Below are 18,654 nucleotides of genomic sequence, written 5' to 3' on the forward strand. Positions count from 1 at the left end.
GAAAACAACCAAATGTGCAAAGTGAAAAATGGCCATTGTATTTATTTTTCCAGATATTTACTAATGCAGTGTGAATTTTTCCATTAAATCAAAAACGGATATAAACAAATTGTATGTACAAATTAAACATTAAACGATAAATAAATAGTGGGACATTTAGCTGGGTTAGGTTTTATCCGTTTAGTTTTTAGTGGTTTGTTTTTCCCCCTTGGTGAGATAATTTCAAGTTCATTTTGCAGACTTTTCTACACATGTCTAACTTCTATATAGTTCATTTATTGATTCAGTTACTTACCCACGTTGTCAGGATTCAATCTATACATTTTCACATCCCTCCGTCTCTCCCAACATCTTTTGTCTGTGAACACACTGGGGGAGCGTCCTGACGCCTCACAACCTGCTGCACCAAGCTGCCTCTTATCTACTGAGGAAGAACGTTTTTCACAATTTCAAAATAAAATAAAGGTGTTTTGTTCTACTTTTATTTTTTACACAAGTATTTTTGCGCAGTCTATGGAATGTGCAGGTTGAGCTTTATCTTCAAATTAAAGTAAAACAGATTCAGATCAGAAAGGGAAAGTGTGCTGCAGGCTAGTCCTAAACAATCTATGTTAAGGACAATTTTGAAATCCCACAATTTGATCTTTATAATTAAAGCCCATAGCTACTGTTAAGAGAAGAAAAATTCTTAAACTTTAAAAACCTTTTGACTCGTTAAATCCTCTCTTATGCCCGGGTTCAGAAAAATGCTGTGCTCAAAGACTGAGATCACGCAGAGATAACAGCGTCACAATAATCAACATTTATTCAAGACAGATGCATACTATCACCAGACAAACAAATCACAAAACATCAGAAACCTCAGAGCACAAACAACACATGAATTTACCTGAGAGAGAAAAAGACAAAAGATGGAAACGACAAACAAAAAGCAAAGACGTCTTTGGAGAAGTTGCAAGCGCAAAATCTGATTTGTTACTCCTGTGTAGAAAGTTTTATCTTCTTTTCTTTAATTTATTCAAACAAGGCGTATCTTTGCTCATCCAACCAGGATCTATCTCTGACCCTCTCTCAAGCCAGAAACTCCTGCCGTGTTTACGGCCTTTCACAGATGAGTGTGAAAAGCTACAACTTCCACTGTATTGTTTTCCCACAGACAAAAGGCAGTTCAAACGATCCTAGCAAACCATCGGAACTACAAGTAAAATAAAGGTCAATAGGCCAGAATACATTACTAATTTCAAACCACAATTAGGCCATTTGAATCAAGACATGTTAAATTTTAAAACTAGCTTATTTCAAATTTATTTTCTCAACACTACACGAGTACTTATTATTTTCCAGGATTAGCTACTTTTTTAACCAAGCGTTTGCGTCAGTGATTACTTTATTATGAAAAGTCGAAAGCCGGAAAGTGTTGAACTTCACCAACCTTGACGGATGTCCTCTTGGGCGCTGTTGTCCCGTTATAAACTGTCTCCGCGATCCTGTACCATCATCCAGGGATGAGACGGAGGAGGAAACAAAACAAAGTTCTTATCTTGCGATATTCATAATATTTACCACAGGGATCTGGAAGCTGATTTTTACCGAAATGTGGCGGATTTTCATCCTTTTTCTGGCAGGTAGGCTGAGCAGAAACTTAAGGAAAAAGTGATCCAGCCTTCGGAAAGACTGTCAAAGGCATGTTTTAGTTAAGGGTACTGAGGTTTGGGGGCAGTTTAGCTGTTTTTCTTTATGCTAAGGCTGTTTGTGTCGGATTAAATAATGTGTAATGATCCGGGTTAGAAGCTTTGGGGGTTGGGATCAGGATTTTTTTTTTTTTCAGATAGGCTACATTTTAACTGGATTTTTCGGAGAAAGGAGCTGACCTCTACTTGTTTGGAGGAAATATATGACAGCACATTAAAAATACATAGAAAATGTGACCAAATATGAACAGAGCTTTATAAAAAGGATTAAAACGTATTATTAATCAAATTATAGAAATTAAATTAGAAAAGTATGGTAATAGTTGTGATGTAATCGTTTTCTTGCTTATAGTGGCAACAGTCTGAAACTGACAATAGCAATCAAAAACCTTAAGTCTTTTGTGTTTTTCATTTATTTTCTGCGGAAAAATATACCTTTTCTATTTGGGGGGGTTATGTTATTATGCTACAGGTCTGAAAGAGATTAATTTTTCCTTAATATTTTGGGGCCAGATAAAGTTAATGGGGAAAAAAATGGATCACAACATAGAAAGCAAACAGCGGTTTAACTAATTTCTTGAACTGGTATTGATTATTGAATCAATTTGTCAAGTGTTTAAATCTTTTTGAAGTGAGACAGGTTTGATCCAAGACAGCAAAAAACATTCAGTGTTTCCTCACATGACCTTAATAAAAACATCCAAAACACTCCCAGTAATCCTTTGCTGAAAACTAATAAATCCAGGATAGTACCACAACTCGGAGCTAAAGTTTTTAGACGCTCAGTGTTTATCAGTGATATAACTTGATAAGAGAATCAATGTTTTATATGTTTTATCAGGCTATTTTTCATTTTAAGAACAGAGTGTACATGGTTTTCCCTTGTAATAACATAATGTAATTAATACTAAATGATGTGGGAACCCCCAAGATATAAACTACCTGTTAAGCCACTTGCAGTAGTTTAATTCCTGAATGAAAAATCCAACCGTAAATGGCATGTGGTTTAGTTGCAATTATCCAACTAAATAAGAGTCTATTCTCTTTTGCTCCTAATATTTTTTACAACCTCCTTGGACAACACTTATATCATAAGGAAGCCCATCATGATAACGAATACAGTGAGATGGATTTTCTTCTTTGCACAATCTCTCTAGGTCTTTCATAGTCTTAGGTTATAAGGTAATATAAGAGAGTAAATTTAACTGATTCTTTAATGTGAGAGAAGACACTATCACCTATGTCGGATTGCCTCAGACGATCTGTTTTCACACCCCCTCCTCTCCTTTCAGCCCACAGTCATTTTGCCCCCTATATCCTGGCCTCACAAATCGAAAATATTCACATAACAGCAGGCACAGATGTTCCTGGGTGTGTGTGCTTTATTGGTTCTTTTTCTTTTTTTTCCCCTCATATTATTGCTTCACCGTAGTTCCCAGCATTTTTAGCGTAGTCTTCGTGTTGTGCTGCGAGTCGAACGCTCCCTCTCCCCCGCCCCCCACTGCTTCAGAAGCTGCAAAGTGACCAGCAGGTCAGCAAAGCTCTGTCGGGTTTCTGCGAACACAAGCAGCTCAAACAGTTGCAACAACTATTAGTCAAAATGTGTCATGATTTATGCATTTCTTACTTCCAATCAGCAATATTTTCCTGTACTCACTTTAAACATCTTTGATTCATAATTGTCTAGGTTTTCAAGGGGTTTTCTTTGGGCTTTTGTTGCCTTTTTATTCATCTTTGCAGTCCAGATACATTAGAGATAATGTTTTTATTCTGACCTCTGACTTAAAGATAATTTTGGCAACTAAGTTCAAGTATTAACTCCCTGTCATTAACGCAATTATTACAACTTAATCTGAAGACATTTGAAAGACCATCAAAAATCCTGGAAAACTATTGATAATTACTAGAAGATGTGAGTTCTTAGCACCATAGTATATTTTCAAGCTGATTTACTAGTTTGCTAGTGATTATGCTCTACGATCTGTAAACATCACGTTATTCTTTTAACCATCCCAGCTTCCTCAGTCCACCAGCCCATCTTGTTTCTTCCCTCACAGGAGTCATCGCTCCTCCAGGCTCAGGCCTCCATGTGATGGTGAGAGATGAGAAGAGGTACGCTACTCTGTTCCAGTCAGTGGTCCTGCCTTGCCAGTACACCAGTGTTTCCACTCAGCCCGCTATGGTGAAGTGGATCTACAAGTCGTACTGCCGGGACCGCACGAGGGACTCGTTCAGCTTCCCCGACAGCTTGGGCGCAGGCGGGCTGCAGAGCGGAAGCGGAGGGGTCGGCAGCGGCGGCGGCTACGAGGCGGGGTCTACTGCGAGCCACCTCGACTGCTCCGACAGCAGGAGGACCGTCAGGACCGTGGCCTCCATATCCGGGTCCTCGGTCACGCTCTCAGAGTACTACAAGAACAGAGATGTTACCATTATTAACAGTAAGACGTTCCTCCCTATTCTTCAGATGTCTGTCGTCGAAACCCATCCTCTCATACTGTGATCACCCTGAGACTGTCATTGTTGTTGCCTGGTGATGTTTCAGCTGTGGATGTAAACTCTCGATGCAAACATGCCACTCCACTGCCCTTACTTTTCCCTTTGTGTCGCTGTATTGCCATCATGTCCTTCAAAGACTAACTAAAGGGACAGACTGTTCTTATGCATGTGTGTCTGAAAAGGCTCATTGAGCAAAGAGAGGTGGGCTTGTTTGCTGGTCTTAGATTTATGGAGCTCTAACTCTCTTCTTGAGCCAGGATTTTTGGACAAAAGAAAAGGCTTTCACACTGTCCCTCCATTCATCTTGACCTCTGGTTTGTTCCCTCTGATGTATTTCTGTGTCCGAGTTTAAATTTTTTTCCCCTCTCAACATCACACTCTTTTCTTTGTCCCACTCCACCTCCTGTCTTACTTTTCAGAGTAGTGATGTTGTAAACCGGCAAATCTCCCCCCAAAAAAACAAAAAAAAACGTAAAATCCTTTGTTGCCTTTGGAGATGTCCAGTCATCCATACCCATGTAATCCTATTCAGGGTCGCCGGGAGGCTGGAGTCTCTCTGAGTGGGCTCTGGGCAGGGGGTGCTCTGGTAATCACATGGCTAACGAGCTCCACACTTCACGGTTCATACACACGGCTCAGATGATGCAGTCATACATTAGGTTAAAAGTTAATCCACAAACCCAAAAGCGACGTAAATACTCAGATTTTATAAGTGAATCGGAGACTGGTCCCAGCTTGTCTTTCCTTGGCCAACAGGAAAAGGAAGGGAATTCTACAAAGTGTTTCCTGTCTGAAGTATTTATGCATGTGACCCTCTTACAATAGAGTTGGAGACCCAGGATTGTCAGCAAGCCAATGATGTTTCAGTTCTATGAATCACATTTTAATCGCACAAATTAAAATCTAACCGCCCCTCTAGAACTGGGAAATACTTGTTGAATTCCTGTAATCGTGTTCAGTTCACAGAAATAATTACTTTTGCAGAAGTAACGTTCTTTATAGCTACATTTCTCTCACTGCCATTTTAGCTGTTCATGCTTCATGAGCTTTTGACTATCAATTGATTGAATGAATTTAAAAACACTTCATTTCAGAGTAATCCAGAACGCACTTATTTTAGAGGTTGTTTGATTAAGGGAAAAAAAAAAAGAATACCTGCCTTTAAATTGTGTCTTAATTTTTCATGCAGCGGCAGATCTGCGTATCGGAGAGGTCCAGTGGGGAGACAGCGGTGTGTACTTCTGCCAAGTGACCATAGCTGATGACATAGAAGGACAGAATGAAGCTTCGGTGGAGCTGCTGGTTCTTGGTGAGCTATCTCTGCTTTCCTGTTGCTTCTTTCATCACATTTTGATGAAAAGAATTTCAACAACAAATAGGAACTTGTGATCTTTAAAAAAATATATATGTGTAAATATTGTCAGGTAATCCATAATTGTTAAATTAACTTGAAATACCATTTGGAACGGTGTCACCGGTTCAGTAGATGGTTTTAGATTTTTGGTATTGTATTCTTTGTGACCACTTTGACAGTCATTTTTAAAATGTTTTCTAGTGCAGATTTTCAAGTGGCATCCTGTTTACTGTGAAACGAGCTTTTACACTGGACTTTTCTGCAGAACAGAACCTTTAAAATGAGCCACTCAGAGTTATTGAGGGGCTGATTTACACCAAGAAGTTCTTCCTTCATTTGAAGCTACAACAACTGCATTCAGTTTCACGGTCTTTGAAATACAGTTCCTATAGAACCAACTTCAACATTTAAAATTAATATGCCGAGTGTGTGTGTGTGTGTGTGTGTGTGTGTGTGTGTGTGTGTGTGTGTGTGTGTGTGTGTGTGTGTGTGTGTGTGTGTGTTTTTGTGTGTGTTCAGTTGCAAACATTATCACAAAGACTGCCAAGAAACATTTTGGACCGTTTGGTGCCTCCAGCTTCCAGAGGCTGAACTTTTATTTGGTTGGTATTGGACAGACTCACAGGACGCAGCTCCTACAGCTTTCTCTAAGCTGCGGGAATGTTCTCCACTGTGATAAAGATGAGGTAATGTAATACTAAAAGCACAAGAAGAAAAAATTCCTGCTTCGTTGTCGGGTGTTGAGCTAAATCCGCCATAGCCCCAAAAATGTGTGTATTTCCTGACCTACTGCACCATGCGAGGCGCTTGTTGTGTTCCCATAACAACAGCGGAGGCCGCGCTCGGGGGGTCTTTTGTCTTTACAGCAAATCGCCTCGCAGAAAAGAAGGCAGGGAAGATTTAATGATGCAGAGAAGGCAGAGCAGAGCACAGCGATACAATAGACACTTGACTGATAATTTACAGAGCTTTGTAAAGTAAGGCCCAGTATCCAGACAGTACGAATACTGTACAAGATTTAATATGGTATATGGTTTCTTTGGGTAAACCAGTTAAAAACTGGTTAAAATTACATCAAGGTGAAAGATACAAGATTCATTTTCTTCTAAAACCATGAAGTTCCTTTCATTCTCCACCTTTTATTTTTTATCCAAGCTCACTTCTATTCTATTCTTCTTCTTGAAACGGAAAAAAGGAAGGGAAGCGGTTCATAAACACCACCGTGGACGGGGTCAAAAACAATCTAAACCTCCTTGGGAGTCAATTTCAGGGAATCGTCAGGTTTCAGTCAGTCCAAGTGACCAAGAAAACAAATCAACAAACAAAACAAAGCAACAGGTTAAAAAAAGAAAAAAAAACTGAAATACAAATTGTATATTTATAATGTAGTGTTCAAATCCAGCAAAGACCAGTTTTAGCCTGCCACAGAGATATTCAGTGAGGTATGTGCGCTGTCAGCTGGAGTCAGGCCACGTTCAGCTTGCATGTTGTTTCTGCTGCCCTCTTTTCTGGCTCAGCAAATACTCTTTTCCGCCAATACTCACACCCTCAGCTGTTAAATACCAGGTTGTTTACATGTCAGACATATGCCGGGAGGTTTCGCTTCTCACAAAGCTGCAGTTTGCTTCCCTGCACTCATGATATGCACTTTGTAACCAGATTTTTTTTTTTTTTTTTTTTGAAAAAGTGCCTCTAGTATTCCATATTGTACCTCAGCTGATGCCTGTAATGTTGTGGTAGAAGAACATTTTAAAGAGCTAACCTACAGGTCAGCTAGTGACATGTACAAGTTTTAAATTTCTCCACCTACCAACATCAAAAGGTGCATTATTTACAGAAAACACACTCATTATCTGTTCACTATGCACTATTTTGCACCAGCAACTCTTTGCAATTTTGCAATCAAAAACACAAAGACTTCAATTTATTGAGGTTACGTACAAAGTGCATTCACAACTGATGAGATGACTGTTGGTCAGATTTGAGGGAATCCTTATTAAGAAAACGTTTTTGCTGCCTGTTGCGAACTGAAGAAATGTTCACATCTGGGATGTTTACAGCTCTTCCTTTTTCTCTGCCTGTTTATCTTCATGGGAATAATTTTGAGTTTCAGCCTGTGCTACTATCAGACAGATGACATTTTAAGGCCTTTAAAATCAGAAACGACGTGCTGATTGCTCTCATCAGCAGCTCTGATATATCGGTTTTCTGAAACCAGACAAAACATATCCTACTTTTTATTCCTTGACCTGTCGGCTCTCTCTCTCTCTCTCTCTCTCTCTCTCTCTTCCTCTTTTTCTTCCCGTTTTGCTGTGTTTATGCTTTATGGCACGCTTGCATACTTCTACCTAATTACACCAATCACTTGATTTGATCCGCTCCATCCGCTCTCCTCTGCTCTGGTCATCTTTGCTCTGTCTCTCTCCAGGTTTCTCAGGTGTGCCTGAAGATCTCCTGCCTGACATTGATTTGAAGATTATGCCAGGTACAGTCGGGGCATAATGTCTTCTACTCTTTATCTGCTTTCTTTCGTTCTTGCTAACCCTTCTGTCTTTAATTAACAAACGGAACTAGAAACCTCCAAAGAAAGAATGATAGATTTAAACTGTGACCAAACAACTATCATTGTCTGTGGAAGAAGAAACAAGAGGTTAATATTTTACAGACAAATAGAGGAATAACTAACTGGCGGAAATGTAAGTCTTTTTCTACCTTCTTTAGAAATCTGAGCAAATGACAAATGACAAGAGGTAATTTTGCTCAACATTTTCTGAGTGTAACAGGACAGACATGATGCGTGCAATCAGTGCAGCTGACAGACCACATCTGCTGCCTCCGTCTACGCAGACTACACAAAAAGAAGGGGAAGGAGAGGGAAGATAAGGAAACCTTCAACAATGTTATATTCCGCTCGGCATTCTCTCGCTGCCTCGTAAACACAGCCTGTGGCCACGGCTGCCGAACACACACTGACAGGAAACGCGCTCCTGCTGCAGGAAGGAAAAGGGTAGTTTATGCTGCTCTCTACGACACTGAAGATCTGTGGCCGTTTCAGATAAATAACTCGTAATGGGATCTGATTTACAGTCACCGGGACTCCTACGCCAACACACAGTCACACCTGAGCATTTTTAGCTCCCACAGAAACCTGCGCATGAGTCACTGCAGATGACACTCGTCGTCACAAGGCCTGCAGCTGAAATAAGCAACTCCTAACCACCCGGCCTCAGAGTCCTATCACGTCACGTTGGGAGTATTTCAACACAATTCCTGCAGTTCGACAATTATAAACATGTGTCACAAAAGCCAAACTCCACCTCCTTTTCTAACTGCTGCCTTTTTACAGACCTTTAACCAAATGCAGTGGGATGACATGCTAAACCGAGCCATAAATAACTGTAATGACCATAATAACTGTTTTCCAGCACTGCTCATCTTGGTGGGAGCATCGGCCAGCTCATTATTTGATGGGTGTGGACCAGCCTGTTATCTAGAAACTGGCTCTGTTAAAGTGTCCTTAGAGCTAATTCACAAAAAAATATGTTGTGTTATCTATAAAAAAAATACCAGGAAATATCAGAATATTGGACATGATGAGCATGAATAAGTGTGGACAATTATTTATTTTATTTTTGCGGCCCATTTGCAAACCTGATTACAAGATGTTTTGGGAAAACTAAGATAAAAAGTAACCGATATGACGTCAGCCATCTAAAAACTAACTTTTGATTTTACTTTAGCAGATGATCTAGAAATTGTCCTTTGTCTGTTATGAGACAAAGCCAGAAGAAGCCAAGATGCGGTTTAAAACACTTAAATGATTTGATACGAAGGTTTTAAAACATTGTTATCTCTCTGCTGCCATTTAGTTGCCTTATCTAAAGTGAAATAGTTCTCTGTCAGCTTGACAGTAGCTATTTTGGTCACAAAAGTCAAAAGTACAATGGTGTTCATTGCTGACACAACTCATATGACTCAAACATTATTTATAAAGTGCAATAAAATGTAGCAGTCATGGTGTTGGTAGCACTACGGTGTGGTGTGGTGCTGGGCTTCGTGTGTGTGTGTGGGTGTGTGTGTGTGTGTGTGTGTGTGCGTGTGTGTGTGCGTGTGTGCGTGTGTGTGTGTTTGCAACATTTATCCATTGTGGTCACATGAGTGAGAGGTGGGAAGTATTTTTGGCAGGTCACCAGTCAGTGTTGCCTTATAATCTAACAAATTAGCCAGTTGATTTATAAAAGTAATCCTCGTTTTGCTGATGTTTATACCGAGTCTGATTGTCAAAAGAACAGTTGCGCTGAGGATGTACATAAAAACAAAACAAAACAAAAAAAAAACATCTGATCACTGGACAGAAGTGTAAAAGTTCAAGATGGTAGCGAAAACAAAAAAAAATATATGTATATGGGCTGTTTTACTGAATATAACTAAGTTATCCAGTTTACTGTTAAGCATTTACACATCTGTCTAAACTCGACACGTTTGTAAACCGCTATGTTAGGAGACGAGGTGGCGTCCTCTAGACAAAATACTAGAGCAAAATCAGGTCCTGATTCCTAAGCAGATATTATGAAAAACACGTATATGTCTGTGTGTCCCTGCAGAGTGGGCGTTTGTGGTGGCCGTGGCGCTCGGCAGTGTGCTGTTCCTGCTCCTGGTTGGAGTTTGCTGGTGTCAGTGCTGTCCCCACTCCTGCTGCTGCTACGTCAGCTGCTGGTGCTGCCCCGACACGTGCTGCTGCCCCCGACACCGTGAGCATAAACACACACTCGGACTGGGAAGCAATTCATGCCAAGATTATTGATGCCGACTAAAAAAATAAAATTACGGTTTTCTTATTTTGGAAGTGAGTATAATTTTTTTATTTTTCTTTTAGTGTATGAAGCTGGTAAAGGCATAAAGACTGGCGCCTCCACCCCTCAAACACCAGCCTACCCTCCATACTTTGTGTCTGGACTTCCAGCCATGATCCCCATCGCTCCGCCCTCCCTGGTGGACAAGGTGTCGACCGTCGCTCCCTCAGATGGGACTCTGGTGGCAGCAGGTGAGGTTTATCTTTTCTTCCTGCGAGAAACAGATTATTGATTTGAGACTCAATACGAACTGAAAAGTATTTAGAAAAGATCTGATTTGGAAAAAACAGATTGTGTAAATATTGTTAGATGCATCTCTGTTAATATAAATCAGCCAAATCTTATTGACTACTGTAAAATCAAATGCTGAAATTCAAAAATATCCCTCAGATTAAGAATTGTCTTGGCTGCTGAATTAAGCGTCATAATGCGAAATGAACCAATTGCAGTTTGATTCACGAGTTCCTGTGTCCAATTTTTGCAAATCCCACACTTTCTGTTCTTTATATTATCTTTCTGACCTTACACATAATGCTCACTTTCAGTCTTTATTAATAAAACTGTCTTATGAAAATGTGCCATTAGTGAAGTAAAATAACACTTTGAATCTGCTGATTCTCCACCAAGCAGTCCAACCTAAAAATAGTCTGACTCTGGTCACCTCATTACCAGTCAGTGGAGCAGTTTCAGGTTGTTTTATGTGACATAATGCAAAAGAAAATATACAAATTCACTGGAACTAGGATTTCCACAGTGTTTCCCCTTTTGTTGCAGACAGTTTGCGGAAGTAGCAGATTCTGGTGACAGCAGCAGCTCGTTGTAAATGAACCAAAGGCTACGTTCGGCGTCACTCATGCTTGCTGTCTGAAAGTAGTCTTTTACAATTATGACTGTTGCAGTATCTCCGATGCCCGTGCAAGCTGTAGGGATTCCCTACCGCGTACCTTCACCACAGGATCAAAACTCGCTCAGGGTGCTGCAGTATGTAGAGAAACAGCTGGCTCACTTCAACCCTTCTGGGTCCAACAGCAAACAGTGTAAGGAGCTTCATAAACCCACTCTGCAGCTTTGCTACTCAAGCCTGCTGACGCTATCTGCTTGCTGCATAGTTTCATTTAGGATTCCTGTTTTCCTCAGTCCTGTCCCAGCATGCCTCTCTGCTCTCAAATGTTTTGCCTGCTGGGTTTTCTGTTGTGCACATGTGAGAATGTGGCAGATGGTCATGCCAGCCTATCTGATTTGGTTTTACACAAATATTATTCACAACTTCTGGTCATTCTCTTCCGAACTCTTGACTTTCTTAGACTTCTGTATGCTGCCTTTTCAAAGATTCTTTTTAATGATTCCTTTTATTATAATGTTTAATTCTTTTTTTTATTTTTTTATCTATCCAGCCTGTAATCAGTCGGAGTTGAGCTCCCTCCACGAAGGGGACACCAACTTCCACCAAACTTTCAGGAATGTCCAGAAGAAAGCTCTGCCCGCCATCCCTGATCAAGACTCCGGCCCGGAACCACACGGCTACCGTGAGAACCGCAGTCCAGACCTGCAGCGCCACCATAAGAACCCCTCATCACCTCATCGCTACCGTCACGACCCTGACTCAGACCACCTTGACAGCCAGGACGAGCCTCTGCTTCCACGGCGATACAGCGACGACCCGCCGTCTTCCTCTCAGTCGCACAGGATTGGTCGAAGTCAGAGGCAGCAGAACTCGAGTGATGAAGACAAACACGACAGGTGAAGGAAACGTGCGGATCCTGGAGTGGCTTTATTGTTAAAAACAAGAATGCAGTAACCTTCTGTGACGTTTTGCAGGTGGAACCCTCGTTCAGAACATCTGCAGAGGAAGACGTATCACTCTTCGGGACGGACCGTCTCTCTGGATGAGCTGGAGGAGTTTGCTACCACCTACAAGAAGAGAGGAGGCAGAGGGGCAGAACGGAGAGAAGAAGAAATGGTGGAGTATGAGATGGAGGTGATGGAGTATGGTGGATATCCCTCCCATCGCAAAGGTCCTCCTCAGCATTATTACAGCAATGGGGACGAGCTTGACGACAACAGTGAGCATGAAGGGCATACCAGAGCAAACCATAAAAGCAAACACAACATAAGCCCTCTACCTTCTCCCAAAAAAAGGGGGATCACACGGGAGAGGGAGAGGGCCGAGCCGCCCGCCCCCAAAACGGATCCACCGTCGACTTCCTCTCAGGAAAGGGACTACGATGCCACTTTCCTGAACAGCCTGTTGGAGCGTAAAGCGAAGCTGCGAGGAGTTTCCCAGGGGAGAAACGGGGCCCGGGCTGAGGAAGATTTAGACTGGCCCTCAATAAGGAGCGGCAAAAAAACCAGCAGAGAGTCCAGTCGCCTCTGCAGCCGCTCTCCCAGTAACAGGCCAGAGGTGGATTCGCTGTCTCCGTCCGACTCAGAGAGAGCCAGAACTGAAAGACCGTCTCCGCGGCCGCCCCAAGCAAACGCCCGCTCCCCTCCGCCTCTTCATTCCCTGCCCGCTCACAGAGAGGAGCACAGGGACCGGTCCCGGAAAGTGGTGAGGAACATCAGATACAGTTAAGGTCCTTGTTCGAATTGAGAGCCAGAAATACCAGCTGAGCAAAACAGGTTTAAGGCACAATGGTTGAGGATTGTAAAAAAAATGTTATTGGTATAAACTTTAATGCATTTGTTCATTCACTTACATGCGAAAGTGCCTCGATTTGAAAGTTAGTTTTCTTTATGGTGCCCACAGAGATTCAGTTAACACATAAGATCATTTCACCTTGTGAGACAAAATATTGGCTTTTGGAGTTAATATCTAAGGCTACTTTTGATTACCTACTTCTTTACTTTTCTTTTGGACCCAGCATATTTAGGTCAGACATTATTATTATTATTATTATTATTATTATTATTATTATTATTATTATTATTATTATTATTATTATTATTATTATTATTATTATTATTATTTATCTGTAAAACTGATGTTTGGTATCCCCTCTTAACTCACTGTAAAGTTGCTTTCATATTCTGCGACTGTCAGCAATAACTGCAAAGATTTCAGTTCTGCATCTTGAGGGAGATTATTGCTCTTTGCACAGTGATCTTGTCTTTCCTAAATATTATTTATTTTTTAATTGAACCAAGGGTTTGTTATCCTATGTCCCTGCTTCAAGAGAGGTCCTCCTATCTCACCAGGGGGGAAAAAAAGCAGCTCATGGTCTCTGCTGTTTTGAATTGATGTCCCTGGAATTCCAGTCTATGACCTACTGATACTGGGATGGACTGCACTGTTGTAAAATGTCTGTCTAATTATGAGCATCCTTCAAATTTAATATTCCCGTCTACTCTAGTCAAGGTACCGACCCACTTCACAGAATCTCACGTAAAAAAAAAAAAAAATTATTAAATCCCTAAAAGTTTGATTTTGTGGCAGAAAAGCAAAGCTACATTTCTATAAATTAAGTGCCCTCCTGTGTTGAGTTTTGCTCATGTGAATCATCAAACTCACCACATGTTATTAAAAAAAAAAAAAAAAACTTACTTCAAGGTTTGAAAAGTCCAACCAAAACTCTGTGATGCTTTGGTAGCTTTTTCATTGCATCAAAGGTCATAAAATCAGCTACTTCCCCAAATAAGGGTGTTGTTTCTGCTCTAGGCACTTGGTCGGTGTGCCAGATTTGACAGATTCCTACTTTTTATTTGTTTTTCATTATTTAATTTTGAATTTAGCTGACAAAATGCCCTGCAGTTGAATGTGTGCCGAATCTTTGACGGTAAAAGTCGATAAATCTGAAAGTGTTTACTCCTTTATCTCTCCATTGATTCTGTGCTGGGTGGAGGGCGGTAGGTGTTTTGAAAACCTACAGTAAGTTTTGTTGTTGTACCTTTGACAGGTCAGGTTCAGATGCTACCAGAATGAAAACTAGGTAGAATACTCTGTTCTGTATCCAACTTCTCTCCATAACATTTATAACCGGTTGCTTACTCACAGTCACACCTGGGGCAGAGTGGTGTTCAACCTCAAAAAACACTTCCTGTTTCTGGCCTTTAAATAAATAGTCATTAACAAAAACAATGTGCAGAACAGTTGAAGAGCAATTTGTCCCAGGTTCTCCGTCACCATTATTAACCTCACGTCACTACTCTAATGTTCGCCCTCGCCGTTTCTCCGCTCGACATTCACTCTTTTGTGTTGTCCTCACCAGAGCACGCTTCTCAGCCGAGACTCTCTTATCGTCTGACCGACTTGGAGCCAAAGACCAGAGAAAGAACGGAGCCGAGCGAGAGTGCAACTGCGAAATCCCCACGAGGAGCCAGCCGTCAGCTGAAAAACGATGGCGGAGCAAACTTTGAGTTTGAGTTTTCCAACCTATATGCAAAGGTCAGCTGCCAAGGAGGATCCTAAGAACAGCTGGATCAGTAAAGATACAAGGGTGACAGTAACTCTGTGATATCACTTAGTGATGCAGTCACTGGCTGTGTCATGCATATCTCCGCCGGACCAGCGCTAATGTCAGCGGGACGTGTGGCCTGGGCCGCTCCTCTCAGCGGGATGCAGTCCGTCTCCTCTTCGTCACTTTAGGAAAGCGCTGCAGCAGACACTTGCTAACTCTTCAAGCACAATGAGTGCATTCATTTCTATCTAATGAGACATGGGAGTAGAAGAGGCCACCAGTGGAATAGATAAAAACGACAACACGCTCATTGTAAACAACACCCCCAACCCCTTCACACCCCATCACTGCATCAGAAAACAATGTGCATGATGTCACTTATTAACATTTAACAACTAAAGCACTTAGGTTTGAAAGAGATATTTGACAGATACTTATTTGATTTTTTTACTTAAAGCTAAAAGTTGTGACAAACATCAGCACCGTTATAAATGTTTTATTAATAATAAAGATTGAAATGACATTCATTTACAGCACTGGGCAAATCTCTCGTTTCTTTGTATTTTCCTTTAAAAGGAGTCAAACATCATCTCAAAGTATTACAGCATCTTTCTGTTGCTCCACTGACTGAAGTCCAGGTTTTCTGCTACTGTTCATTATTTATTATCATAACAATGAAATGTGTACTATGTCATTAAAGGTATTTTTTTTTATCTAAACCTAAGGTAAATTGCATAATTCATCTTCACAAAATCCAAGATCCATAAAAAAATTAATGGAATAATCACTGTGACCAAAAATAACATTACCCTGACCGTACTCAGGTAACAGTAATGAGTTATGAGCAGCTAATATCCAAATTAAAGCTGAAAACTCTTTACTAAACAAATTAGTTGTTTCCCTGGGAAGCAAAATATAAAGAAAAAAACAGGTTTGCATCGTGCTGTGCCTTTCTACTAACACATGTCTTATGCTTGACATTACATTGAAGTGAAAATAGAAGAAGTAACTGGAGATGCAAGATTGTTCTGACACAACTGTCATAATATTACACAAAAGCATATATCATTTCAAGTTAAAACGTTGGCTGTGCTCTTAGGATTTCTGTGCTTTACAGTCCTCTCAGTTTTTTTGTAAGAGGAATTTTTCTGTGTATTTAAAAATGTTTTAATGGAATAAACCAGAAGCAAAAGATCAAATGATTTTATTGAAAGGAAAACGATATTTAAACCAACTTGGCCCTCTTCGAAAAATGTGTTCAACCGCTTTGGAAAGGTTTTGATTCTGAACGACCCATTAAAGTCACACTACCGGTATAATGTTCGGTAGTCACACCATCCAGAAGTTAGAAGATGCTTCTGCCTTGAAAATCTCCCATGGAAACTATTTTTGATTAATGAATCATTAAACTGAAACGACTGAGGTTTTCAGTGCTTTAGATGTTCTGGATTCTTTCATGACCTCCTGAACGAGTCACTGATTCGTTCTCGGAGGAACATTTGTAGACCGGCCACTTCAGGGAAGAATCGCCGCTGTACTATGTTTTCTCAGTTTGTGGATAATAGCCCTCACTTTGGTTAATTGCTGTCCAAACACAACAAAATTGCTTTGTATCTTTTTACAGACAAACAGAGGTCAAGAACTGTGTTTTTCATCTGTTCCAAATGTTTCTTTTCGATTGGGAGATGATATGTTCATGTTGACTTTTACTGTGTTTCGTGATTCTGTGGGTCCCGCACTTTTCAGCTCTAGTTTTGGCAAAGGAAATTATATGTAGCTTTTCAAAGAATGTGGATAGTCACAGTGCATTCTATGTTTTAATAAGGTGGGAAGGACACAATTAGCCTCAAAGGGACAAGTTAGTTTGGATAGCCTTTTTTTTTCTTTTTCTTCAAAACAAAATTTTAATTTGAAAAGAGCATGTTGTTTTTACTCAGGGTATGTTTCTTTGATATTTTTTTTTACTGATTTGAAACTTCAAGTGTGGAAAAAGTGAGAAAGGAGAAATCCATAAGGAGACAAATACTTTCTTCTCAGAACCTCATATTACTGCGGTTGTTTTTAATCATGTGACACAGAGGGATTAGCAAAGTATTTCACAAATGAAGGTATGGCTTAACTTCGCTGACTGACCTCTGACCCTCTGTTTTAATTGCCTGTTCTATTTCTGTTTTTGCAGTAAAGTATGAAAATGTTACTTCTAAATCCGTTTTTTTTTTATTTTTATGAATGTTCTGTTCATTTGATTTTAAAAGATAACGTTTGTGTTTTTCATATCGCTTGATGCTAATTAATCCAAGTCCATAAAGCAACACAGATGTGTTACTTTTAGTTTTCCTTTTACTTTTGTTTTTAACACTACAACACTTTTCTTCCTTATCAAACCCATCTTCAGACAAGTGGAATAACTTCATATTTTCCGTTTGGTACCGACTTCTGTGCGTCTGTGTGTGCTTTTTGCATTAGAGAGAGAGAGAGATGACTCTTTACTTTTCTAAAAAAAGAAACAGTATGTGATTGAGTGTGACTCATGTCCTTTGTCCATTGTTGTTATCCTGGAGCGTCACACACCATTCTGCCAGTTCAAGTGCAAATATCTGCCCGGATTTTTCATTTCTAATTCATCAATATTATATTTTGCTTCAAATATGTCATATCATGACATGTATGTCATGTGATATATGTCATGATATATATTATATTTGTATGTCATATATCCATATGACATATATGTCATAAAAAATGTTTTGGCAAATAAACAAAAATGTAAATATTTGACTTTCCAGCACCATTAAAAATGTACCTCCTGTCAAGGTGTGCTAAAAACCACTGAATGCCCAGATTAGCGAGGATTGAAGGGGACCCAAACGCAGTGGAGTGACAAAACAAGAATTTTAATCACAAAGTGACAGAAATACTCACAGAACTCAGGGAAACAGCAGGAAGACAGCAAAAGATACACACCACATTCAAGCATTATTGTTTTTGTTATTGTAATGTAAAACATTATTGTAATTACTCACATTTTAATATTTACTAAATATATTAAAATCTTTAATACATATTTTACTATTTACAAAATAGTAAAATATTTAGTAAATAGTATATATTTATTAGCTATTTACCATATTTATTTACAATTTAACGACTAGTAAATAGTTACTATTTACTAAATAGTAATGATAATTTAGTTCAAAAATTAACTAAATTATCTTTGTAATTAATTTTGTTGTTTTTTTTGTTTTTTTTTGACTGGAGTTGATTGAAGAACTTTTAAACGTTTAAACTTTAGAGAATCTATTGAGATTCTGCAATGAACAGTCAAATAATTAAACTTTCTGAAATGCAAGACAATAAATCACTGTCTTATTGGTAGGTTGTGCAAAGTTTTTGACAATTTTAATAAAAACTTTTAGTTTTTAGTTCTATTTTTTTTTCTACCGAAGATGAAATTTGAATGGGAAGATCAGCTCCTTTCATCACTTTACAGCCTTCATTCATTGGTTGTTTGAGATGGGAGGGAAGAGCTCCAGCAGTGACCAGCTTGATAATTTCTCAGGAATGTCAGTGAGTAGCTCTCACTTCTACAGAAGCTCAGCATGACATCACCATCAAGTAAAAATTGTTCCTTTTTTTGTGTGTTCCTGTTATGGGTTTGACTTGAAAGGATTTAACACAGCTTAAATAGTTTGACCAAATAATCAGGAAGCCTCCTGGCTGCCTGCCTTAGAGGATCTTCACGTAGTGGGTGGAGATCCTGAAGTAAACCCAGAACTCCCCTGAAAAATCATCCATAGCATTTAAACTATTTAAACTTTTGTCCCATCCCAATCAAAAACTTTTGTGTATTTTACGTGAGATTTTAG

At 39.7% G+C, this 18,654-nt stretch overlaps 1 protein-coding gene across 2 annotated transcripts; it reads left to right on the forward strand.

Annotated features, from left to right (window-relative positions):
* The first annotated feature begins 1,510 nt into the window (after positions 1-1,510).
* LOC106914623 (immunoglobulin-like domain-containing receptor 2) lies at positions 1,511-17,601 on the forward strand. 2 transcript variants are annotated; one of them, XM_088004202.1, is made up of 9 exons: positions 1,511-1,625; positions 3,749-4,129; positions 5,377-5,496; positions 10,146-10,292; positions 10,418-10,585; positions 11,294-11,431; positions 11,789-12,134; positions 12,213-12,942; positions 14,600-17,601. In XM_088004202.1, exons 1-9 carry the CDS (start codon positions 1,595-1,597, stop codon positions 14,633-14,635), a joined length of 2,097 nt encoding a protein of 698 aa, XP_087860328.1. In that variant the 5' UTR covers positions 1,511-1,594; the 3' UTR covers positions 14,636-17,601. The 2 variants fall into 2 exon arrangements, with proteins under 2 accessions (XP_087860328.1, XP_087860327.1); XM_088004201.1 differs by having other exon boundaries at positions 11,294-12,134.
* The last annotated feature ends 1,053 nt before the right edge of the window (positions 17,602-18,654 follow it).

Source organism: Poecilia mexicana, unplaced genomic scaffold (genome assembly GCF_051168715.1).
Source record: "Poecilia mexicana isolate PSO_F unplaced genomic scaffold, ASM5116871v1 scaffold_3, whole genome shotgun sequence".
NCBI classification, from domain to species: Eukaryota; Metazoa; Chordata; class Actinopteri; order Cyprinodontiformes; family Poeciliidae; genus Poecilia; species Poecilia mexicana.